Source organism: Hermetia illucens, chromosome 2 (genome assembly GCF_905115235.1).
Source record: "Hermetia illucens chromosome 2, iHerIll2.2.curated.20191125, whole genome shotgun sequence".
NCBI classification, from domain to species: domain Eukaryota; kingdom Metazoa; phylum Arthropoda; class Insecta; order Diptera; family Stratiomyidae; genus Hermetia; species Hermetia illucens.
Window position 1 is genome coordinate 38,097,065 of NC_051850.1, and position 23,138 is coordinate 38,120,202.

The 23,138-nt window shown below is 39.6% G+C and overlaps 1 protein-coding gene across 8 annotated transcripts in view; it reads right to left on the reverse strand.

Annotated features, from left to right (window-relative positions):
• Positions 1-23,138, reverse strand: part of LOC119647433 (bestrophin-2) — a 79,621-nt gene that overhangs the window by 17,534 nt on the left and 38,949 nt on the right. For 5 of the 8 annotated variants that reach the window (XM_038048347.1, XM_038048344.1, XM_038048345.1 and 2 more), the window contains 5 exons: positions 10,450-10,560; positions 5,759-5,930; positions 5,102-5,683; positions 4,638-4,943; positions 3,842-3,946 (listed from right to left, as the gene is read on the reverse strand). In XM_038048347.1, the coding sequence (XP_037904275.1) occupies positions 3,842-3,946; positions 4,638-4,943; positions 5,102-5,683; positions 5,759-5,930; positions 10,450-10,560 (1,276 nt within the window). The remainder of the gene's footprint in view (positions 1-3,841; positions 3,947-4,637; positions 4,944-5,101; positions 5,684-5,758; positions 5,931-10,449; positions 10,561-23,138) is intronic. The other 3 variants (XM_038048349.1, XM_038048351.1, XM_038048350.1) reach the window with 3 other exon arrangements.

A 23,138-nucleotide genomic window follows, 5' to 3' on the forward strand; every position in this document is an offset into this window, starting at 1 on the left:
ATCCTTGCATAGTGATTAGTAACTAAGCGTACTGGGATGTTTGTGGAATATTATTAAGGCAACAAGAAAACTGATCAAAAAAAATTTGTATAATGAATGAGGGTGGCGAGTGTACAGTCGATTTATACTGCAAAGCCGTTCCATATGAGACTATTGCACATCAATATCGGCCGTTGATTGCTCTTTTGGGCCTGTGGCACATTAAATGGTGACGGTTCGTGAGAAGATAGAAGAAATGATCTCACTTAAGCGATTACCAACAATCACGAACGTTGAAGGGTCGTGGAATCAAATTAAAAACGCGATCCACTATGCAACCCACGGGGTCACCCAGCCAGGCAAACGGTTCATAATACCATGAACATTTTTGAACTCGTTCTTGACAACTGTGTTCGCAACATCGTTCAAATAACCGTGAACAGGCCTGGTTTGTCAAGAACTGTGGAATGATTCACGCGATACACGCGATACATAGAGAAAAACCATGAGGAGCATCACCCTCTTTAGGTTGCATTTCTGGATCTAGAAAAGTCGTTTAATCGTCTGTCACACGAACTCATCTGGTATGTTTTGTTTCTATTATGGACACTGTTACACAGGACATCTAATGCCCAGCGCCCTATACATTGCTTTATGATGTTATCCTAGCGTCTGATTGTCCAAAAATGGAATGATCGCTTCATGCAACACGCTCTCGGACTAAATCTGAATAAACCGGAATTTTTCGACGACAGATCCTATTGAAACAGGCGCTATCCTGTCAGTGGCAGTCAACTACTCAGAACTGACCGATTTAAATATCTCGGATCAATGCTGTCAGCCAATAGTGAACTGTACATTGGCGCAACCTGGATTAAGCGGCGCATGGATTAGAGTAGGGCTATGGTAAGGATACGTTATGTTTTAAGGTTTATTGGGTGAAGCTCGCAGAGTACTAGGATGGTAATCGTAAAAGGAGAAATCCTCATGGGGCTTGGGCCCTAGTGGCCGCGTTTCAGCTATGGTAATATAAGTATACTTGAAAACATTTATGAACAAAAGAAAAAGTTTGTAAGAATTGGAACAAGACAGAATAGCAGCAATTAAAACATGAAAGATTGCCTTGGAAGATATTTTTCCGTTTTATTAGCTAAAAATATGTAATTTGAACAAAAACCTATTTCGGGGACCCTCCGTCCCCTTCTTCAGTGTTTTATCTTCTTAAAAAATTTTCCCCCATTTGGGTTCTAGTGATTATAATATCCTAATTAGGTTTCTCTTGTTCTCCCAAAAGTTCCACCAAAAGGTGAAAAAATTGCTGTCCATGGCTGTGTTTAACCTTTTTTTTTCGAAGGGAATTTTCGAGATGTGGTGACTCTCGTAGGAATCTGGTCCCCTAACGTCGTTCAACTCCTTCAAGATATTGGCGTTGTCCAACGACATATGGTGTCTCTGCCTTATTATGTGTCTGGCAACCTCGACCTTATATGTGGGTTATTCCTATTTTTAGCGGATCGGCCTCCTTTAAGTGTCCAAACACCCTATTGTGGATTAGCCGTTTTGTTTGCCCTACGTAAATCTTGTCGCAGTCTGGGCGGGAGATCTTATAAAGGCCGCTTTTTTTCATCCACTCTTTTCGTCCTTGACTGATTGTAACCGGGTCCTGAGTAGGTATCGTCTGCTCGTCGAGGTGACCCCGAATCCACGTTTATATAGCCACCTTTTGATGTTCTGCATCCGACCCGAGTAGGTTAGTGTTATTCATTGCCTAGGTTCTGTGTTCACCTCCTGGAAGAGTGTTGAAAGTTGTTGTCTTGAGGAATGGCGCAGTTTCTTTTTGATCCGATTTTTGATAAGGTTCCTGTTGTATCCATTTTTCTTGGCTGTTTCCAGGATGTAATTTCCTCAAGTTCATTATGCAGGTTCTCCATAAATATCTCGTATAGCAGGGAGGTGAGAGGGGGTTGTCCATTGCTGCCCCGGAGGTTGTTTTATAAATTTTTTTCCGGAATGTGAAACAGGATTCACTCATGCACGTGAAGGCCAGTTTCTTATACAATTTAGCCTTCTTCCTCCATTCGGATGAGTTTTCGTGTGTCGTGATCCATTCCTCGAACAAGTGTAGAGCTTCCTTCATCAGTATGCTTGGAACAACGGATCTATAAGGAAGCTCGAAGAAACCTAGGTGCAGACGCAAGTAAGACTATTTCAAACAATTCTACGCAGAGGCCGACATAGGCCCCTGGGTAAACATCTACAGGATTGTAGTGGGGAGATTTAAAGGTCAAGCAACTCCGTAAATTACGATCTCCTTCTAAAAATCGTTGTTTCCTTTGGAGAACACGAAAGAAATACCAGTGGAAATGCTCAGAACACTATCTGACTGATCTTGATTGAAGAGCCCTGCCATCCGGTGGGCATCTTTTTTGTTCAGCAGGGGCAGCGCGCAAGCTTCTGGATGTCGGGAGGGTCCATATTGGATGGTAATCTGTTGTCTTAGAGAGCACATCTGTTTGAAGAGATGGTTCAAGCAGCAGGGGATGCAGAAGCGCAATTGCAGTGGGAAAATCAAGATTTGGATCAATCAATCACTGTAGGGTCGCCCAAGACCTGCTGTCGCAGCCCCTTACGAAACGGAGATGGAAATGGAACCCCATAGAAATCCTATCAATGACGTACGGGCAGCCGATCCTAAAGGGGGGGGGGGTCTGTGGGCACGCGGAGGCCTAGCTATACAGGAATGTATAAAGCGACCCACAAGTAGTTTCGGATGGGCGAAAGTAGAGGGCATATTGTTGCTATGCTCCTCCACGCCTGACTTTGGCTGAATATTTTAGACAAATTGGTCTTGAACGCAAATGAACGGGCACCAAAAGCCGAAAGTGAGGAATTGTTAAGAACGTGGCAAAACGGTGGGTACGGGCGGAAAAGAGTCGATGGACCCACAGATCGATTCCTAGCATCAAAGTAAGGATACTAAGAACGCATGGTGAGGTAGACTATAATCTCATGCAGTTCCTCAAGGGACATGGTGGATACCGTAAATACCTGTATAGGTATGTAGGGAGCCTGTCTTCTTCCATTGTCCTACATTTGCAGAGGAAAGTAAGAAAGTAATTGAAAAAATGCCAGGAGCACTGAAAGACAGTTAACATGGTGGAGTGTATTTAGTGCAGGTTGAGAAAGGCAGAGGGGGCGACAAAGGCGTGGTTGCGCATGTAATCGATGGATGACGGGAGATGCTAAAGGCATGTCCACCCGGGAACCAGGGCCCCGTGGGAAAATCAGAAAGCTCCATAATGTTAGGGGAAGAATATAGAAAAACGTACTTAAGACAATAATCTGATAATAAGCAGGACGGGTTAAATATGGCGAATTTCCATTAAAAAATCTGTTAGTGATCACAACACTTTTCCTTCCTTTGTTTTAATATCTTAATTTGTTTGTGTAAAGCTTCTTTGTCCAAGTGTTGTTCTACGAAAAAACCCTTTTGAGTAACCCCACACGAAATGTTATTCTTGAGAATCAATGGAGTGGCTATAGGAGCTACAGCCTTACCTACATAACGTGAATATTTTGATCCTTTCAATGCGTTTCTTTTAAATAGCATCATGCAGGTTTTGTAAGAAAAAAGTTGCTGATAAAATCATCAATATTCATAAGCAGAACAAGCCCCGGTTACTTGCTTAGTAGCTCCTTCGAAAATTCGACTTTTAGCAATATTGTTAGAACAGCCAAAAGCAAATATATCTTTTTTATGTGGTCAATCCAAATTGTTAACTTTGTCTGATTAATAACCCGCTGCATGCCTTGTACTTTTCGTTAAGCTCGCCAAAAATGGTTTCACTAAATTTGGACTTACTTTTCCGGCGCCAGACAACAATTCCTGCTTTGTGGAAGCAGGAGTGGTCTTCACATTTGATGTATTATTATCTGTGGCAACATTTTGATCAACTTGACCCATCACCTTTAAAACATTTAAACAAATTTTAGACACAACAAATTCCTGATAAAACAAATTTTGTAGATAATTGAAAAGATTTAGTCAAGCCTGAGAAGAAAACATTGCACACTGAGGAAGCAAAGTTGTTTGTGTTAGATGGGTTAGACTCCTTATCAGAATTTTGAAATTTGGATAGCGCAGGAAGTTTTGAAGTTGAAAAGAACGTTAAAATTCAGATATAAGTATTAAATTTGGAAAAAGATATAACTCAAAGATTTAATTGTTTAGTTTATAACAGAACAAATCAAATATTTCAAATATTCAGTTCTTATTTCAATAAGGAAGTCTATTAGTTGGATTAGTCTGTTTGATGTGTTAGTTGTGTTTGTGAGAAAGGTGAAATTGTGATAGGTGAAATAGGATTCAAAGAAGAATTTAGAATCAATTATGTTTTTGTTTTTGTCAGTACGATACAAGTCTGCCTGAAAAGAGTAAGTAGAAGTGTTACATTACATATTTCCACATAAGAATTAAGTTAGATAAAACTTAAACGACAATTCCTTTGTAATTTCCACTATTGTATCTAAAAAAGCTAAGTATAATATTGCATGCACGCAATAGAGTCCCCGAAATCCACCCTTTTGTTAAAGATAACCGTTCACGCTAACCAGAATTTTCTTAGAAGCGGACAATATTTAAGAATTTTGATTCTAACCTCTTCTCCAATTTCTGGAAACTTATAATTAGTAGTAACTAAGTTTTGCCCAGTTTTACCGACCATGTCATCAACTTTAACACTTGACAGATTTGACGTCATGGCTGCCTTGGCTGGTACTTCAATTTTGGCCGTTGATGGTTGAGGAGGTACTTCCCGGAATCGTTCTGATCCGATGGTGTAAGGCAATTCGTTCGGGAAGATTTCATCCCAGTACTGATCCTTGATGAGTTCGGGATGCTCGTGATGCATCTCGTCGACTATCATGTAGGAAACTTGTAGATTTCGATCCACCATCCAACTGACCTGAGAATGCATAGTGTATTTGCGATTTGTGTGTGTGTGATTTTTGTATGTTTGAGCTTTCGAAAACAATTTCGAATAACAGACTCAAAAACTTCTTTTAGGTTCCTCGTACCTTTTCAGCAAAGAGACAATATCGAAATGAACTATAGACCACTTACCTCAAAATCGTCATCGTCCTCACCAAAGGGATTTATAAGTGATTCAGCCACTTTGAGCCATCCCATATAGAAAAAGAACTGCAAAGTTGTGAACAAAGGGAAGTACAGGTCAATAATGTTCAGCAATCCTGGTGCAACTTCCTTATTGTCAGTCCACTGTTGTCCCATGATCGACGTTAAGAAATACGAGTACACCGCCAGAGTCACCACTTGCGTATATACCAGAGGTACACTTATGGTATCAAAAGATATCAGCAAACCACACTGTCCTCGGAACTTATTCAACTCATCAATTACTGTTTTCACCGCAAAATCATCACGAATTCGTCCTTCCTTTCGAGCTCTCGTCACTATACTCGCAGCCCAAACGATTGGAAGCCAATGTTTTGAATGTCTTGGAAAGTTTGCATTCAGGACGTCTATAATATTTTTTTCGTTTTCAACTAGAAGACCAGCTTCTACAAGATGACCTAAAGTAGGGAACCGTTTCTTCACACGGGGTGAAATGTTAGTTAGAACCATTGTTATGCAAAGGCACACATATCGCATTATTGTACGACGCATCACTCGACCGCGTTCATCCTGGAAAAAAATAATATCAGAGGTAATTTTGCTTGTTTGTTTGTCGTTTGCAAGGATTCTTGTTGGACTATTTACCTGACCGTGAACATTAGCGCTAACAAATACGGCTATAGAGTCTGGCCATGGAATGCTTGTATATTGATTCCACCATCGTGTCATCACTATTGAAACGTAGAAACCTAACACGAATGAAAGTGGAATCAGATTACTGTAGGCAGCACAATATTGGACAACACTTTCGAATAATCTGTAATAAATAGAAGCAATAGAAAGAGAGATTATTAATAATGTCCATGTGAAGTTAGGAAAATTGATTAGCACGTTCTCATTTTTTTATGAAAAAGAAACATATTTTGAACAAATAATTGCTGCACTGTATTCTGATATTCTCTTGCAATTCCGTAAATCATGGAAACACCGTTTATGCCATGTGTTTAGCCATTATTATACCCGATAAAATTTTATTATTTACTACTATAAGCACAAAGGTCAATTTTAGGATCATCATCATCATCAACGCAACAACCGGTATCCGGTCTAGGCCTGCCTTAATAAGGAACTCCAGACATCCCGGTCCGAGGTCCACCATTTCGATATCCCTAAAAGCTGTCTGGCAATTTTAGGATAAACAAAATAAATTACCTGCTGCATAAAATTAGAGTAAGTGTCATTGGTTGACGCCATGATCTATAATACAACACGAGTAAACATAGATCCTAGGAAATTCCAACTGTAACTAATATCAATATCAATGCTAGTCAATTCTACCTCTAGCTCCGTGCCGTGACCATCCATTTTTAAGGTTTTGTGTAAAACAAAACCTTATTAAAAAGGTTTACTGTTTGTCTATCTTTTTCTTCTTTTTTTTCGAGGAGGTGAAAATTCCGGCATAATCCTTGCTAGGGCCACAATTGCAGTGGATGCTTTGTTATAAGCATACTGCACGTGTTGTTTATAGCTAAGCTTCCTGTCTATCATCACTCCCAAGTATTTTATGGCAGGCTTAGAAGTGATGATATGATTTTCAATTTGAATATGGGCATAATTTCTTTTACGGCACTTGGTGATGAGGACCACTTCCGTTTTGTTCCTCCGCGAGTGTCAGACCAGAACTCTCTAGCCAACCCTTAACAGCACTGATCACTTCGCATGAGTATAACTCAACACCTTCGAGATGCTTTGCGATTACAACCAGCGCTATATCGTCGGCGGAACTCACCAACATGGCTTCGTTCGCGAGTGGGGGATTAAATACATCGTTCTACATAATGTTCCACAGCATTTAGCCCAATACGGAGCCCTGAGGGATACCTGCAGAGACAACGTACTCCTGGGGTCCATCATCAGTGTCATACCAAAGCCTCCGTTCTTGTAAATAGCTGTTGACAATAGCTGCAAGATAAGCGGGAATACCAGTCTTCGCCAGAGATTCCCGTATTAGGTTCTAATTGGCCGAATTGAATGCATTTTTTACATCCAGGATCATCACCACGCAATATTTGCTAGTACTGCCCTTTTCGTGGATTGCATCTTCGGCCAAGGCAGTAACTATTTTGATGGCGTCAATGTTTGATCTGGCTTTATGGAACCCATACTGTTGATCTGAGAGGTCCTGCTGGTTCTCAACTACCTGGAGTAATCTATCATAGATTACCCGGTCTAGCATTTTCCCCACAGTGTCCAAAAGACGAATAGGTCTGTAGGAGGTTGGTTCACCTGGAAGTTCACCAGCCTTAGGCAGTAGCACTAACTTCTGTTGCTTCCATGATGCAGGAAATATCCCCTCGGACATGCACTCTCGAACAACGTAGTGAACATGTCCGGTCTGGATTTCACGGCAAACTTAACGGCCCTATTCGGCACACCATCCAAATCCTAAGCTTTGTTATCTCCTATACTAGCGCAGATATCCAGCAGCTCGTCATTGGTGACTGGCGGTATTGCCGCCACTTTCAGATGTCGCTGGAAGCTGTCTGTGCCCTCCTCTTGTTCCGGGGGGCCGGGCTACTGGATAATTTTTAACAAGAATGAAGGGCACGTGATCTGCGGAGATGATCGGCCTCTGAATCGATAGGCGCTTCCCTACGAGTTTATGTCCGCTGCCGAACAGAGCTCCTCAAAGCATTCCCTCTTACTCCATTGATGGCGAGCTTGCGGGTTTTCCGGACTCCCTTATAGGTGCGCTCTTTTTGCCCTTGGTTGATTCGGCCTATCGCCCTCTAAGCTGCTCAGGCTGATCAAAGGCTGGCCAGTTAAGTATTCCAATAGTAGTTTGGTCTTCCACTGAAGAATGAGCAACACCTAGGCGTGGACGACGTTACACACTTTGGCGATGCATTGGGTCAGATGGACAGCTATTTCCGTAGAGGCGCCTGCTATATTAGGTTGGTTTAGCCACAGCTCTATGAAAGTCTGCTCATCCCGAGCTTTAGCAGACCACCCTGACATCTTTCTTGGTTTCGGGTATGATAGTCTTCTGCCTACTGACTCCAAGCATAGTCCAAAGAACATTGCGTGGTGATCGCTGTGGGTGTAGCCCTTGCTGACGCACCAGAATTAAGTAACAACACTTAGTGTGTATTTGTTACACAGTTGTTTATTTTAGTACTTCCGTACTGTGATATAGAAACAAGCCTCATGTCGTATCGAAACAAGCCTGGCCTTCTTATCGGTCACCTCGTATTTATATTTCCTTAAAATTGTTTACATAATATACATATGTTCCTTATCTTCTACGAAACTATTTAATACAACACATATTTACATATGGCTCTTATCTACGTAAAATCCTATAAATCCGTAGATTATATTATCTTTTATTACGGTCATTCTGAGCAGCGAAGATGCGCAAATGCATCTTCGTTAATTATTCAACATGTTGTGAAGGAAAACATTTGACCTGAGTCGGGTATGACGGGATATGGAAAATGATAAAGACCGAAATATTTATAAGGGTCATACGGAGGAAAGAAGATTCGCAGATGCATCTTCGTTTATTATTATTTAGAACCAGGATTTATGCTGTCCAGATAGCTGAGTGGTTAGAGCGCAAGGCTGTCGTACGGAAGGTCACGATTCAAATCTCACTGCTGGCAGTGGAATTTGTATCCTGATTTGACGTCGGATACCAGTCTTCTCAGCTGTGAATGAGTACCTGAGTCAAATCAGGGTAATAATCTCGGGCGAGCGCAATGCTGACCACATTGCCTCCTAGTGTACCGTTACGGTCTTGAATGAAGTGCTCTAACACACTTCAAGGCCCTGATCCAATATGGATTGTTGCGCCAACGATTATTATTATTATTATTATTATTTATGCTGATCGTTAAAAGATGCCGACGGTGCGGACGGTTCCATAACTCCAGGACATACCACGTGCCAGTGCAGGGCTGACAAAAGTTAGGTCTACAATTGAGGTAGAGCCCCTTCCCTGAAAGGCGTTTACATAACCTTCGTTGGCCAGAATTATATTCAACTGTGCAAAAGCGTCTAGAAAACTGCGGTCCCTTGCATTTGTCTTTCGGCTACCCCACTCACGGGCCCAAGCATTGAAGTCACCAGCAATCATCCTTGGACTACGACTCCTTGAACACGAATGCTCATGGGGTTGGGGGAGGGGTCCCTATACATGCAAAAGGGGCGGTTTAAAATTTTTTTTCGCTAAGTATAGCGCCTATGAAATCCTGACAGAACGATTCGGAGGCCGATCGTCTCCGCAGATCACGTACTCTATGCTCTTGTTGAAAATAATCCATGGGTTATTTCCCCAGCAAAATAGGGGTGGGGGGGTATTGACACCTTCAAGCTCCCCCTGAATGTGACGCCGATTGCACCAGTCACCAGGGACGAGCTGCTGGAGATCTGCAGTCGAATAGGCAACAGTAAAGCCTCGGGTCTGGACCCGAATAGGGCCCGCAAACTTGTCGTCAAATCGCACAGACCAAGTGATCATATTCAAAATGCCAAACCGCATACAGTGGTTTCCGTCAATGAGGCCCTTCTGGAACAGCACTGGGAAGCTCTTCATAATCTACGGTACTCTTCAAACATTGCATCAAATGATTACCACTTATTCTGTTCATCAGACCTGATGAAAAGGTGGTGGGAATGGGGGATTCTCCCCAGGTCCCCAGTTTTCTTGGAGCCCGGAATATAGACTTCAATGAAAAAAGTTGGAATAGGAAGCCTGAATAGTTTTCATCCCAAACTTGTATGATTTTCACCCTGGGTTCTGTTTTTCCACATAATTTTCACCCCGGACCAATATTTTCGTTCTATGGCTCTGCTAACCATTTTTTAACAACAACATATCTCGTCATAATGATTTTGAGAGACAGAGGAGCTAAGGATGACGCCCAAGCTTGGCGAATATTTTTGCGGAGTTGCATATAGCTGCAGTTAGAATTGAATCTTTACTATGTGCCGTGTTCCACAGCGAGGTAAAGTTTTGTTCTCGTCATTGGCAGAAGTTGATTTGGCAAGGTTTTCTGACTTCGTTCATTTATTTAGATTGATTAGATATTGAATGTCATTTTAATTTTATTTTAATTTTGAATATGTAAGGTAGTGCTAGTCAAATTTCCATCCAAATTGTTTTTAGTTATTTTTCTTGCCTAAATTATATAAATTTATTGTATTTTATTCAAACAATTACGACTTTAAACAAAACATATCGTAATTTTTCTTTAAAGTAAACTAATTATCTGTGCTAATCAAATTTCCATAATGTATAATAATTTCAAGAATTTTTCTGCTTTTCTGCTTACCTCTTTTGTTCTGGAGTTAATACAATTCTATAAACTATATTAAGAATGTAATAGCATAGGAGAAATGCTGATAAGTCCAACCATACTAGTTTGTAAATGCTTCCACGCCACCTAAAATGAAAAAAGATTTTTTTTAAAAAAATTAAAGAAGCAAAAGATTCTACGCACAAATTAATTTTAATGTTTATGCATGCTTATGTATTTCAAAAACATTGGTTGATAAAGTGGGCAGCAGTCATCTAGTTTTCCACTGCAGCTTTGGTGTCCAGATAAAAATTAGTTGGAAAAGAGAAATGTAGCAAAATTCGAAAGCATCATGTTGCAGCAAATCTAGGAGTAACATCCATACATTCACATAGGCAACATAGATTTCTTCAAGAAGATTATATCTATATCTATCAGAACCTATTCTTTTGAATAATTAGTGAAGCGAGGGAATGATTTAAGACGTGAAGATGGTGTAGTGCTGTTTTTGGTTGAACGCTAGCTTTTTGATTTTTTTATCAAAAATTTAGATTAATGTCTGCAACATTTTTGAGAAGCATTACTGAGCATCTATTAATGCGCTCGCAGTCGTTCTGTGTTCGATTACTGTTGATTGTACCAATTGTTACCAATTCCAGCACTCTTACGTGAAAATAAGTAGTTAATGAGTAGGAGGAAATGTATGTTTTACGTGTAGTTACTACATAAAGCCTCTGTGTCAGTTAGTAGCAATGACATAGTACGGTGAAATATACATACTCCAAGAAGCCTAGTTCATTAGATTTAAATGAAAATACTACATTTCATCTGATGGTTCTAAACACAAAATTTTTAACAGGAGGCCTTCCAAATGACTCCCACGTTGGGCGTCATATCGAACAAAAGTATATGATTGTCAAATTTTAAGTTACCCGGCTGCCTTATCCGTAGTGGATGCTCTGTGTTCGCTACAATTTAGGGAATGCCATCTTACTTCCGTTTGTTTTCCTTTGATTTTAGTTGGAAAGGGGCCAAGAATTTGACTTGTTTATTTCTCTAAATTGTATTTATCGCAAAATGCCGAAATGGGTTCACCGTACTCGGCTGTGAATGTGGAGACTTCATTGCTGCTGGAGAAGTTATGACCGCAGATAAGCTCAATCTTTCTAGATCTCCACATAACTTACTTAATATCTATTATTTTCATTTTATTCTAATCACAATGTGCGACTGATGTCACATCTTATCTAAAGCATTTTAACGAGTGGAAATAAAACATAAAATGTTGATAAGACAAAATGTCAATAGACCATCAAAGCGTTGAAATTTAATCAAATACTTGATCTGAGGAGTGTCTTGGATGATTTCTGTCGATAGAGCTTGAAATGGCAAGTATTCAATATTTGATTGTATTCCATTCTGCCGCTAATGAAATAATTAACTCATATTTTGACTTTCTTCGAGGGATAAGACGAAAATTAAAGTCAACATTATGCAAACTATAAACGCCGTTGTGTCCTCAATAAATATGGTCAAGATATTTATGGGTATAGGGCTTACTTTTCAATTTTCGAGCGGGAAATCATCAGGGCATTCTCGAATCAAGGGTAGGTAGGTATCAGTGGCTAAGAAACTTAATTAGCGGAGTAGTGCGTCATTTTGATGCAACAAATTCCTCTGTCTCATACATAAAAAGGGAGATATCACACAGTGCAGCAATTATAGAGATATCACGTTGCTGAGTACTATCTATAAGATATTCTCCGTTATCTTGCTAGGCCGGATAGCCTCATACGCCCAGAACAACATTGGCCCATACCGAAGAGGCTTCACTCCAGACAAATCAACAACAGATCAGATTTTTTCTGTGCGGCAAGTAATGGAAAAACTGTTGGAATATGGACATCAGTTGCACCATTTTTTCATCGACTTTAAAGCTGCCTATGAGAGCATAGCCACGGTAAAACTGTACACAGCCATGGGAGAATTCGGTATCCCGACGAAATTAATAAGACTGACCAGGCTGACCCTGACCAATGTGCGAGGCCAGATAATAGTAGCAGGATCACCCTCGAGACCATTAAACATCAACAATGGTCTAAGACAAGTGGATGTCCTATCATGCGTCCTCTTTAACGTGGCCCTGGAGAAAGTGATTCGTGATTCCTGTGTAAATGCAAGAGGCACCATCCTCTTTAAGTCCACCAAACTACTGGCCTACACTGACGAAATTGACATCATGGGAAGAACGACCCGAGACATACAAACTGCCTTCGTCTAGATCGACCAGGCAGCGCGAGATCTTGGGCTGCACATCAATGAAGGGAAGACAAAATATATGGTGGTAACGTCAGCACCGAAAACCAACCAACAACATCAAACCGCACTCGTCAAACTGGAAGAATAAAGATAGGAGACTACAATTTTGAGACCGTTGATAATTTCTCCTATCTAGGGTCGAAAATCGCAACCGATAAAAACTACGATTATGAAATCCCCGCACGGTTGTTGTCATCCAACAGCGCCTATTTCAGCTTACAAAAACTGCTCCGCTCTAAACCTCTCACCATAGGGTCAAAGCTCTTACTGCACAAGACAATGATCTTGCCAGTCCTCATGTATTCCTCGGAGACTTGGGTTCTTAGCAAGAAAAATTGCGAACTCTTGGCCGCGTTCGAGAGAACAATCCCCCGAAGAATTTTTGGCTCGCTACATGAGGACGGACGATTCCCTACCTTATATAACGGCGAAATCTATCTGGATAAAATCCGGCTCAATAGGTTACGATGAGCGGATTAATCAATCCGTATGGATGAGGATGATCCAGCCCAGAAAGTCTATAAGGGCAATATCTATGATAGAAAAAGAAGACGAGGCAGACCCTGCCAGAGATGGAGCGATGGCGTAGGTCAGAACACCAGATAGCTTTTAGGGATATCGAATTGGAGCACTGTGAGCGGAGTGGCTAATAGGTATTATTTGCCCCTTATATACAGTTAAACTGTATTCAAGACAAAAACTGTCTAGTAAAGTCAAGGCTAACCGGGGGAGAAAGTTTCTTTTCAATTATCCGAGCCCGCTATAAAATACTATCCTTACACATAAACTTAGCTCTGCTTCGGAGAGTTATGTTTATGTTTAAAGATGGTATTTTATGGCCGACCCAGACAATTGAAAAGAAACTTTATTCCTCTGTTGTGGATGGCGGATTTAGGACTTTCTCACATCCTTAAACACAAATTTAAAGGTGCCTGGGCCGGCTTTGGTCTGACAATAACAGCACCTAGTAACAACTTCGGTCATACAGCTCCTAGGGTAAAAGTGAGGCAACGTCTGATGAGTTGTCTTTGCTGGACAAAACCGTTGTCTATTTTGGTATAAATTTGGATTCTAGCCTAGAACGGACGGGTTCGTGGGCCAGAAACAGAGAAAGAAAGTTTCTTTACAATTGGCCTGGTCCGCCATCAAATGGATGAGGGACTCAAGACTGCCTTACTTATGTAAGCACAAAACTTATCATGGATATTCCGGGAAAATCCGTACAGAGTATAAGGTATAGGCGTACTATTATAACTTAAATTTTCATTAAAAATTCTCCAGGGCAAATTTAAAAACTGTAGAATTTTGACCAGTCATATTTACGGTACGTGCGGTTGAAATGAATCTACCGACACATGGTTACCGCTTTATTAATCAGCCCGGAAAGGTGGCCTGGGTCCTTAGTACTTGCCCCTTCTCATATTATTAACCAAAATCGGTTATATTAAGTCTTATACAATATCACATATCTTAAGCCTCAAAGTATTTGCAGCTTATCCCACATTGGGCGCCATTTGTAATGAACATGCGGAGTAGACTTTTTAAAGTAACTCTCACCATGTTATATTTATAGCGACCGAATTGTCCAAACATTTGGCAATATAGGAACTGGAAATTACTCAGGACTATAAAGTTCCAAGATAGTACCGCGATTGATGGCGCGTAATCATGGTGGAAACAGCGGAGCATTTATCCGCGAATTGCCTGTGGAATTACCCTCGAATGTGTAAGGTTCGTCTGGTAGGGGAATTAACCCATTAGAAATAGTAGAGATAGTCTCTAAACATTCTTAAGAATAAAATAGTTATCGTTCCGATGCTTGTAGTTCTTCTAAATAAAAATAAAACTAACTGGGGTAGCTTAAGTACTGAGGAAGAAAGTAAGTAGCTTTCGAAATACGTATTTACTAACTATTAAAATATATTGTAGTAGGAGCAAGCTACCTAGTTTTATTTTTATTCTTAAGAAGTCAATGGATTGAAGAATGATTCCAGAGTTTAGTGGAGAAAACAAGATTTTGTTGATGCAACACAACATCTCGTCAGATAAGAGCAAATGGTGACAAAAGGGGGGTGTAAAAAGTTTTTCATCGAATATAGTCATGTTTGGTGTTAAATGAAAGGTCTCGATTACTATTCGAAGTCGATCTTAGTGTTGACATTTGCTAGAAAGGTGGGGAGTGGGAGGAGTGGAAAGTGATGATTTCTCCAACGGACCCATTCTCAAAAACTACCCAACCGAAAAATCTGAAAAAAATCACGAAGATGCCTCTATATGGTGTCCAGGCCTCAAAATACTCTTCATATAGATATCTGTTCAAATTTAGTTAATAATAGTATATTACCATATTTTTGGGGGGAGAGTTATAAGTTGTAGTAATACAGAATATAATATGGAGCATATTGTCCCAAAATTTCAAGAAAATCATACTATTACTGACAAAGTTACAGTAGCTCAAAGTTGACTTTACCGTGAAAATTTACTGCAACTAAATATCAATATCACACTAATGTGCCTAGTCTGACATGCTAAATGCATATACATAACAGGCTACATACAAATGGGATAGTTCTGCACTCAAATATACTCACAGAAGAAGCAAACAAAACCTTTTATACCAGGGGTGTCGAGGTTCCGGTTTCCCGACTTGTTTTAAGATATAAAGTGCAGAATTAGGTTAGGATATTTCTCTTACTTTTTTTCGTCAACAAGAAACAGGTAACTTTGTTAGGTTTTTGACCATTTCCCGACAACTCACATAGTATTTTTCAATTAAATGAATTTTGCTATATTAATTATAGTTTGTTATTTACTGGCAAAAACACCCACAGTGGCCATAATGTTTATTCCATTTTTAAGGTTTTGTGTAAAACAAAACCTTATTAAAATCGATTCAATGTCTGTCTGTCTGTCTGTCTGTCTGTCACACCCATTTTTCTCCAAAACGGCTAAACCGATCCGAACGAAATTTGGTGGACAGATGGGAACTATGAAATTCCACGCATACAGTGAGTGGCATAAATTTAGGTGGAGTTTAAAGGGGGGCTCCCCATACATGCAAAGGGGGGATTCAAAAATTTTTTTCACCGGATATAGTTGTGTAGGGTATCAAATGAAAGGTCTCGATTTGTACTTTCCGAAACTGACATTAGTTTTGGCATAAATTTCAAAGTGCGTGAGTAATGAGTCAAAATGCACGCACTTGAAGTGAGACAGGACTCATTTTCGGAAACTACCCAACCTAAAAATCCGGAAAAAATCGGAGTGATGCGCCTAGATGAAATCTAGGCCTCAAAATATGTCCCATTCCGATATCTGCTCAAATAAACTTACTAATAGTATATTACTAATTTTTAGAAATTTACTGAAAACCCCCCCTCAAATTCATCCTAGGACTTCCCAATTTTGTACTAGCATAGAGGACAATATTTCGTATATACGTGCTAAATTTCATGGAAATCAGGCAATTAACGCCAAAGTTATAGCAGTTCAAACTTAGCAATTTCGCGCAAGTTTACTGCTTCCAAAGCCATGCAAATCAGATGCTGACGTCATAATTACCCGGAATAATTGACATTCGCGTGGAATATTTAAGTCACATTTGTGAAGAATCTATCTATCTGCAGCCCTTTTTAAGGTTTTGTGTAAAACACTTATATGAAATCTAATCTTCGAGAGATGTCCCATTCCGGTATCTGCTCAAAAAATTTACTATTATCAACTTTTAGAAATAGAGTAAAAAACTTCCCTTAAGTTCATCCCAAGTGTACTAAATTTTGCACCGACATAGAGGACAATCTCGTGCATACACATGCCAGGTTTCATGAAAATCCAACTATTATTGGGAAAGTTATAGCAGTTCAAACTTATCAATTTCGTGCTAATTAACAGCATCCTAAGCCATACAAATAAGATGCTGACGTCAGAATTAACGAGAATAATTGAAATCCTAGTGAAATATTAAAATTCCATTCAAGAAGAATCTAATTCTCCCTAGCCCTTTTTTATATTCGATGTTGGTTAAATTGTTGGCATTTGCTAATAATATTAAACTCAGAGTGTGAGGCGTATGAGGTTGACTATTTCAATACAGGGCTTTCCATCAAATGATTTGTTTAAATTACTTTCTAAAAAATAGATGCCAACAGAATTTTTAACTATGTGACACGAAACTGTCAGGCTCATCGCTCCTCAGATGTTCTTCTTTTTCTTCAGCCTTCAGTTCACAAGCGGGGTCGGCTCGTCGTGATCGGTTTCGTCATTTTATTTCATCAAATGCCTGATCAGGATGTAATCGCGAGACCTTCAAATACCCATCCAGTGTATCATGCGACCATTGTTTTGGCCGGTTTTTTGGTTGCTTACCATTGACTTCGGTGTTCTGACCAATACTGGTTGTTGAATTCTCGTTAGCGTGAATTACGTGACCACACCATCGAAAACGCCTCTCTTCAAGTTTTCCCACGATCGGTGTAAACCCATAGACGTGATCAAAACGTGTGACGCCACCAGTGCAATGCAACATTTTCGTCCGCATTGCCGCAAGACGCCGTTCATTGTCCTTTATAGTCAACACTCAAACTATAGAGAGCGACAGACGGACGACATTGCAGTAAATTTTAGATTTGGGACGTGCGCTGATACGTCGATCACAAAGAACACCAGTTGCGGAATGTCACTTCATCCAGGTGGCGTTAATGCTTGAAACATTTCATTACGCAGTTCTCCATTGGCTGGTAGCATTGACTCGAGATATTTAAATCGCTCAGTTCTTTCAATGGCAGTAATCTGTCCCTCCAGATATTTAAATCGCTGAGTTCTGGCAATGGTGGTAACCTGCCCAGAACTGAGCGATTTAAATATCTCGGGTCAATGCTATAGCCAATGGAGAACTACGTTATGCTCCTCACATAGGGAAACACAAAACCTTTTATACCTGAAGCGTCAAGCTTCCGGTTTCCCGACTTGTTCTTGTTAGATTATATTTGTTCGATATTTGTTCTAAATAAAAATGGTTTTGAAAATGAAAAATAAAAATGATCCGATCCCCTAGTCGACGCTGGTGGACCTGCAAATTCAACTTTCACCACTTTTTAGTTTTTGGGATAACTCTGCCCTTGTGGTTGACCGTAGTTAATCCAGATGGTCACTCTACCCGTCTGCTACTTCCACGTTCATTACACAAAATTGAAATAAAAGCAAGTATTCGTGATGAAGATTTCCTTTCTAAACCGGATAAACTTGCTTTTATTTCAAGTTCAACAATTAGTCCGTCATGTCAAAAGGCTATGCGATCTTCCTTGTGCATCTGTAGACATACAGCAGCCTCACATTTGAGATATGCATTTATTTCTATTTCCAGTGAATGCTGACTATAAGTTTTCTATGATGAAATAATTTGATTGTTATTCATGTGTTCTCTATTTACAAATAGTTGCTAATAATTGTTGCCAACTAAACATTCTCTGACTCTGAACAGCAATTGAATCTAAGAGCACACTCATATATACTATTTGCTTTGATGTTAGCGATACGATTATAACTAGGCGTAGAAAAAATATTTACTATTACCTGATACGAAAAGATAAAACAAACTAAGTGTAGAATATCTAAAGCTATAATACATACGTCGATAAATTCACTGTAAAGCTGAGTAGCTGAGTCTAGCATTTATCTGAAAACAATTAGCGTGCCCAGGTTTATCTTTTAGCATAAAGTGAGTCTGTATAGTACACACTATATGCGCATGCTAAGCGCTTCAAAGCGGGAAATTGACTTTAACAGTAGTAGACATTAGGGGTACATAAGTTATTCAATTATGTGTACATACGAATACAATTGACTTTGTGCTTTGTTGCTTTTGCTGGCGGATTCTATTCTTAGAACCACTGTCAGCCGGAGAACTCAGAAATTTCATTTTAAAGACCAGACACTCTTTTGGAATGAAATACTAGAGTTTAGTGACAGCTTAAACTATTCCGAATCCTGATCATTTGCTGAGAAAGTAAATCTAATCTAAATGCAGTGAATCTAAAAATATATATAAATATTCTTCAGACCTACATTAATGGTAATATGATACTATTCAATTGCAATGCTGATGGTCGGAAACAATTTGTAATTTAATACACTTTCTGCATACAATTACCTAATATCGTCATTAATTCTCCTATTTTGCTGGTGATCAGATTGGTTTTCAATTCAGGCTATCGCGAATCGTGCATATGTGCCATCAACCAGTAGCCCACTTAATATCTTCTAGTTATGATAAGAACTGGGGTGCAATATCGCAGAACTTATTAATGATGATCGAACACACCACCACCGAATAGCGTACAAATATTGGAAATCACACTAGATTTATTAAATGTTTACGAATTTCTAAGGGGCCAGTAGATTGGATGTTTCTTTGCCTTATTTTTATTTATTATTTTAATCTAAACAGATAATATTTAATAATAACGTGCTCGACCACTAATACCAGTGGCACACAGGGCGATTTCGATCCTGGCTTTAGACCTAGCATTGATAATTCAGTGTGAGCTAAGCCGATAAAACTTGCTTATGAACGTTCAATTCCATTTTTTTTAATGTTCCAAACTTCAAAGCGTTTTTCCCACAACTCACGTTTTCAAAGTCGGTGCCCCTCATAACCCCCAAATTACAGCCCCGATCCTGTTCAGATTTTGAACACCATTTCTGTACATAATTTACGAGGTAACGCTGGAGAGTTTTTTTGCAATAATAAATTAGCCGATTTTTTTCCGTAAAAATTGCGTTTTTCACTGCAAAGTGTCCTCAAAAAGTAAAAAATTGAAAAACCCTCTCAGTGTTATCTGGGGAAAGCAATAATCTAATGATGATGATTTTTTGATTTCAGACAATCTACCACCGAGTTATAAGGGACATCGCAATTCTATTTTCTTCGGAGACGCTTCCGAATAATTGCTGTCATTAATGTTTTGTGTAAAACAAAATCTTATTAAAATCGATTCACTGTATGTCTGTCACACGCACTTGTCTCCAAAACGGCTAAACCGATCCGCACAAAATTTGATGGGAACTATGAACCGCCACGCATGCAATGAGTGACATTAATTTATCATCATCATCAACGGCGCAACAAACGGTCTCCGGTCTAGGCCTGCCTTAATAAGGAACTCCAGACATCCCGGTTTTGCGCCGAGGTCCACCAGTCCAATATTCCTAAAAGCTGTCTGGCTTCCTGACCTACACCATAGTTCCATCTCAGGCAGGGTCTGCCTCGTCTTCTCTTTTTGCCATAGATATTGCCTTGACAGACTTTTCGTCGTTATGTAGGCTACGGAATTTAGGTGCAGCTTAAAAGGGGATGTAAAAATTTTTTTCACCGAGTGTAGCCGTATGGGGTATCAAAGGAAATGTATCGGCTAGTATTTTCTGAAGCTGTCAAAATGTGCACACTTAAAGTAAGACAGGACTCATTTTCAGAAACTACCCAACCCAAAAATCTGAAAAAATCAGGGTGGTGCGCTTATATGAAATCTATGGAAAATGAAATCAGTGGAGGACGCAACATACATGCTGCTTAGTTTCCGAAATTGGAGAACGCAGTCGTTCGACTGAGTAGAATGGAGACGAAGACTTTGGGAGGTCAAGGACCGCCATCGGAACGTAGCCTTGTAGAAGAAGAGGAGAATCAAAATTATTATACAAATGGTTTTGACAGAAAGAGACAGAGAGACAGAAATTTCCTAGTGGAAGGAAAAGCCGACGAAAAATATCGGCACAAAGTATATAGAAAAACAACAAACATTGGCTGGTATTTGAATAACCAACCATGACAAGAGAGAGACGTTGATCGATCGAGCAATCTGTATTTGCAAGTCACACATCAACAATCGGATCTAGGACATTTGAAAAGAATTTTTCAAGCTAATGGCTACTTTAGAACCAGAACTAAACACAATATTTTTTACAGAATACTGACGCGTAACTCCAGTAAAATTTGCCACATTTGCTCAATATAGATAGGCCGAGGGCTGAACATTTTTATATATATGAATTCCTATTTGAAAAATCAAGAAAAAGAAATACCTCCCGAAATGCTACTTGAAATTAGAGACCTTCTGGCAAGCTTCTAGTCAAATCATTAGAACTCTCTACGAATAGAAGTAAAGGTAGCAGATAGGAAGTTCGGCAAAATTTGGGGTGCGGACCTGGAAGTAGGAGTTTGAATTATGTAGCTAGGGGCATTGAATCAGTCAATTGTCTGTCGTGATTTCTTCCGTGAAACAATTCTTTCTACTATACCTCTCACTTCAAACATCAAACAAGGATCCAGGTTTTTTGATAAATCCTGTCACATGACCATTCGGAGGGATAAGTGTTCCGACTTTTTGGATCCCATTGAAAGTAATCCTCACTTCTTGGAATGTGCTACTATTAGCGATGAGCTTTCGGCATTTGAATACGGCCTTGAAACCGTGCGCCAGAAGATAGAATGGAATACTTTAATCTGCCTGTTTTGATAGTTGGGGAGTCTAGTCCTCCGGAAACTAAACGAAACTCAAACGAAGCGTCCGTTGACACCTGCTTACTTTGCCTATTAAACCACGCCAAATAAAAAACTGAGGTGTCTCAACATTGAGGTGCATACATATACGAGTATTTGACTTCCACCGGAATAAGCGTCATATGCTTCTCTTGGCCGAAAAAGCGTGATGCTCTAAAAAGGATACTGGTATACATATCTACCGCAGTGTCGTTTGCCCTGACACCTTCTATGTTTCTGAGTGTTGGCAAACTGTCAAAGACAACGAACACACCTCGAGGTAATGGATTCAAGGATGTCGCTTTGGATCATAACACGTTGTGATCAACTTCGAAATTAGGATATTCGTGGTCGATATGGGGCCATAGTGCAGAAATTGGAAGAGAAACATCTTCAATGACATGGTCATGTGGTTTATGCTTACGAGAACGCACTCACAATAACAGCGATGGCTTGATGGTTATTTGAGAGCCTATCGACTTCACTCGGACAAACAAAAAATGGCAAATATATGCAAATGTAACTTATTGTAGGTAAATAAGGACTGACGTGCTATTTTAAGAGCTCTTGTTTAAGACGAATATATTTCATGTTTATTTTCACAGCGGTCAAATGTTTTCTTGTTGAACGTGTTCTCCGTGTATCGAATGTGGGACTGTGGGATTTGGGACTACTTGTCATCCTTTTAACTCGATCACTAGCGTAATTTCGTCGAAAAACTAAACCACCCCCATTCGGCTGTTCTTTGTATGCCGTGAAAGCCGATAAACACCGCCAAACAGCAGTACTAGATAGAGCAGCCTTTAAAAATAAACTGGCCAGAGCCTTGCCTAGAAATTCCTTTATTTAAACATAATTGCTAAATCAACAGATGACAGAGGGATGCTCTAATGCTGTAATTTAAAATGCATCCATAGCGTTCTTTTTGAAAGTGGTAGAGGGTAAAGCTCTCTCTCTCATCTAACATTTCAGAGGCTTAAACAAAGTGTAACTGTTTTAAGACCAACCAAACCTTTTTATGATTTTTTCTTTGGTATGCTATGATACATCCAACTTTACATTGTTTGCAATAAGCCTTGCCAGAATCAAAACATTTCAAGTAGACGAACAATATTTTGGTAGGTTACGGAATCGGGTTTTTTTCATAATGGGACACAAAAGAGAATTACGAACTTTATATGTGTAATAAGAAGGAAGTGGGTAATAAAAAGATGTATGTAATATTGGTCACCCATGTTGGCTTCGTGGCATCGCTGCAAGCGAAACTAAGTCGGAAACCAGAAGCTTCGCGCTTCCGATATGAAAGGTTTTGTGGATTTCTAATGCTCTTAGTACGCATTAAGTATATCGGATAATCCACTTTAATATAATTCTGACATTCTAACACATAATGCCTTAGAATGCAGTAAATTTGATAATAATAAAAAAAAAGAAGACGAGGCAGACCCTGCCTATGATGGAGTGATGGCGTAGGTCAGGACACCAGACAGCTTTTAGGGATATCGAATTGGTAGACCTCACCGCAAAACCGGGATGTCTGGAGTTCCTTGTTAAGGCAGGCCTAGACCGGATACCGGTTGTTGCGCCGTTGATGATGTATCATCATCATCATCAATAATAATAGGGTTTTTATCAAATTTTTGAGAATCATAGTCTATGTTTTGATCTCTATCATTACAGTCAATGTTGTTCCCAGTAAATTTACACAAGATATAGTAATATATTATGGTTAATTTTACTTAAGTAGAAGCCGGAGTCAATGATTATGATTTTTTCAGATCTCTCTGGTGGGTAGATTCTGAGAATGCCCTCTCTTTGCGTGACTTCTTCCTAATTCCCCTAAGCTCCTGGTTTCGGCTAATGTCAAAACTAA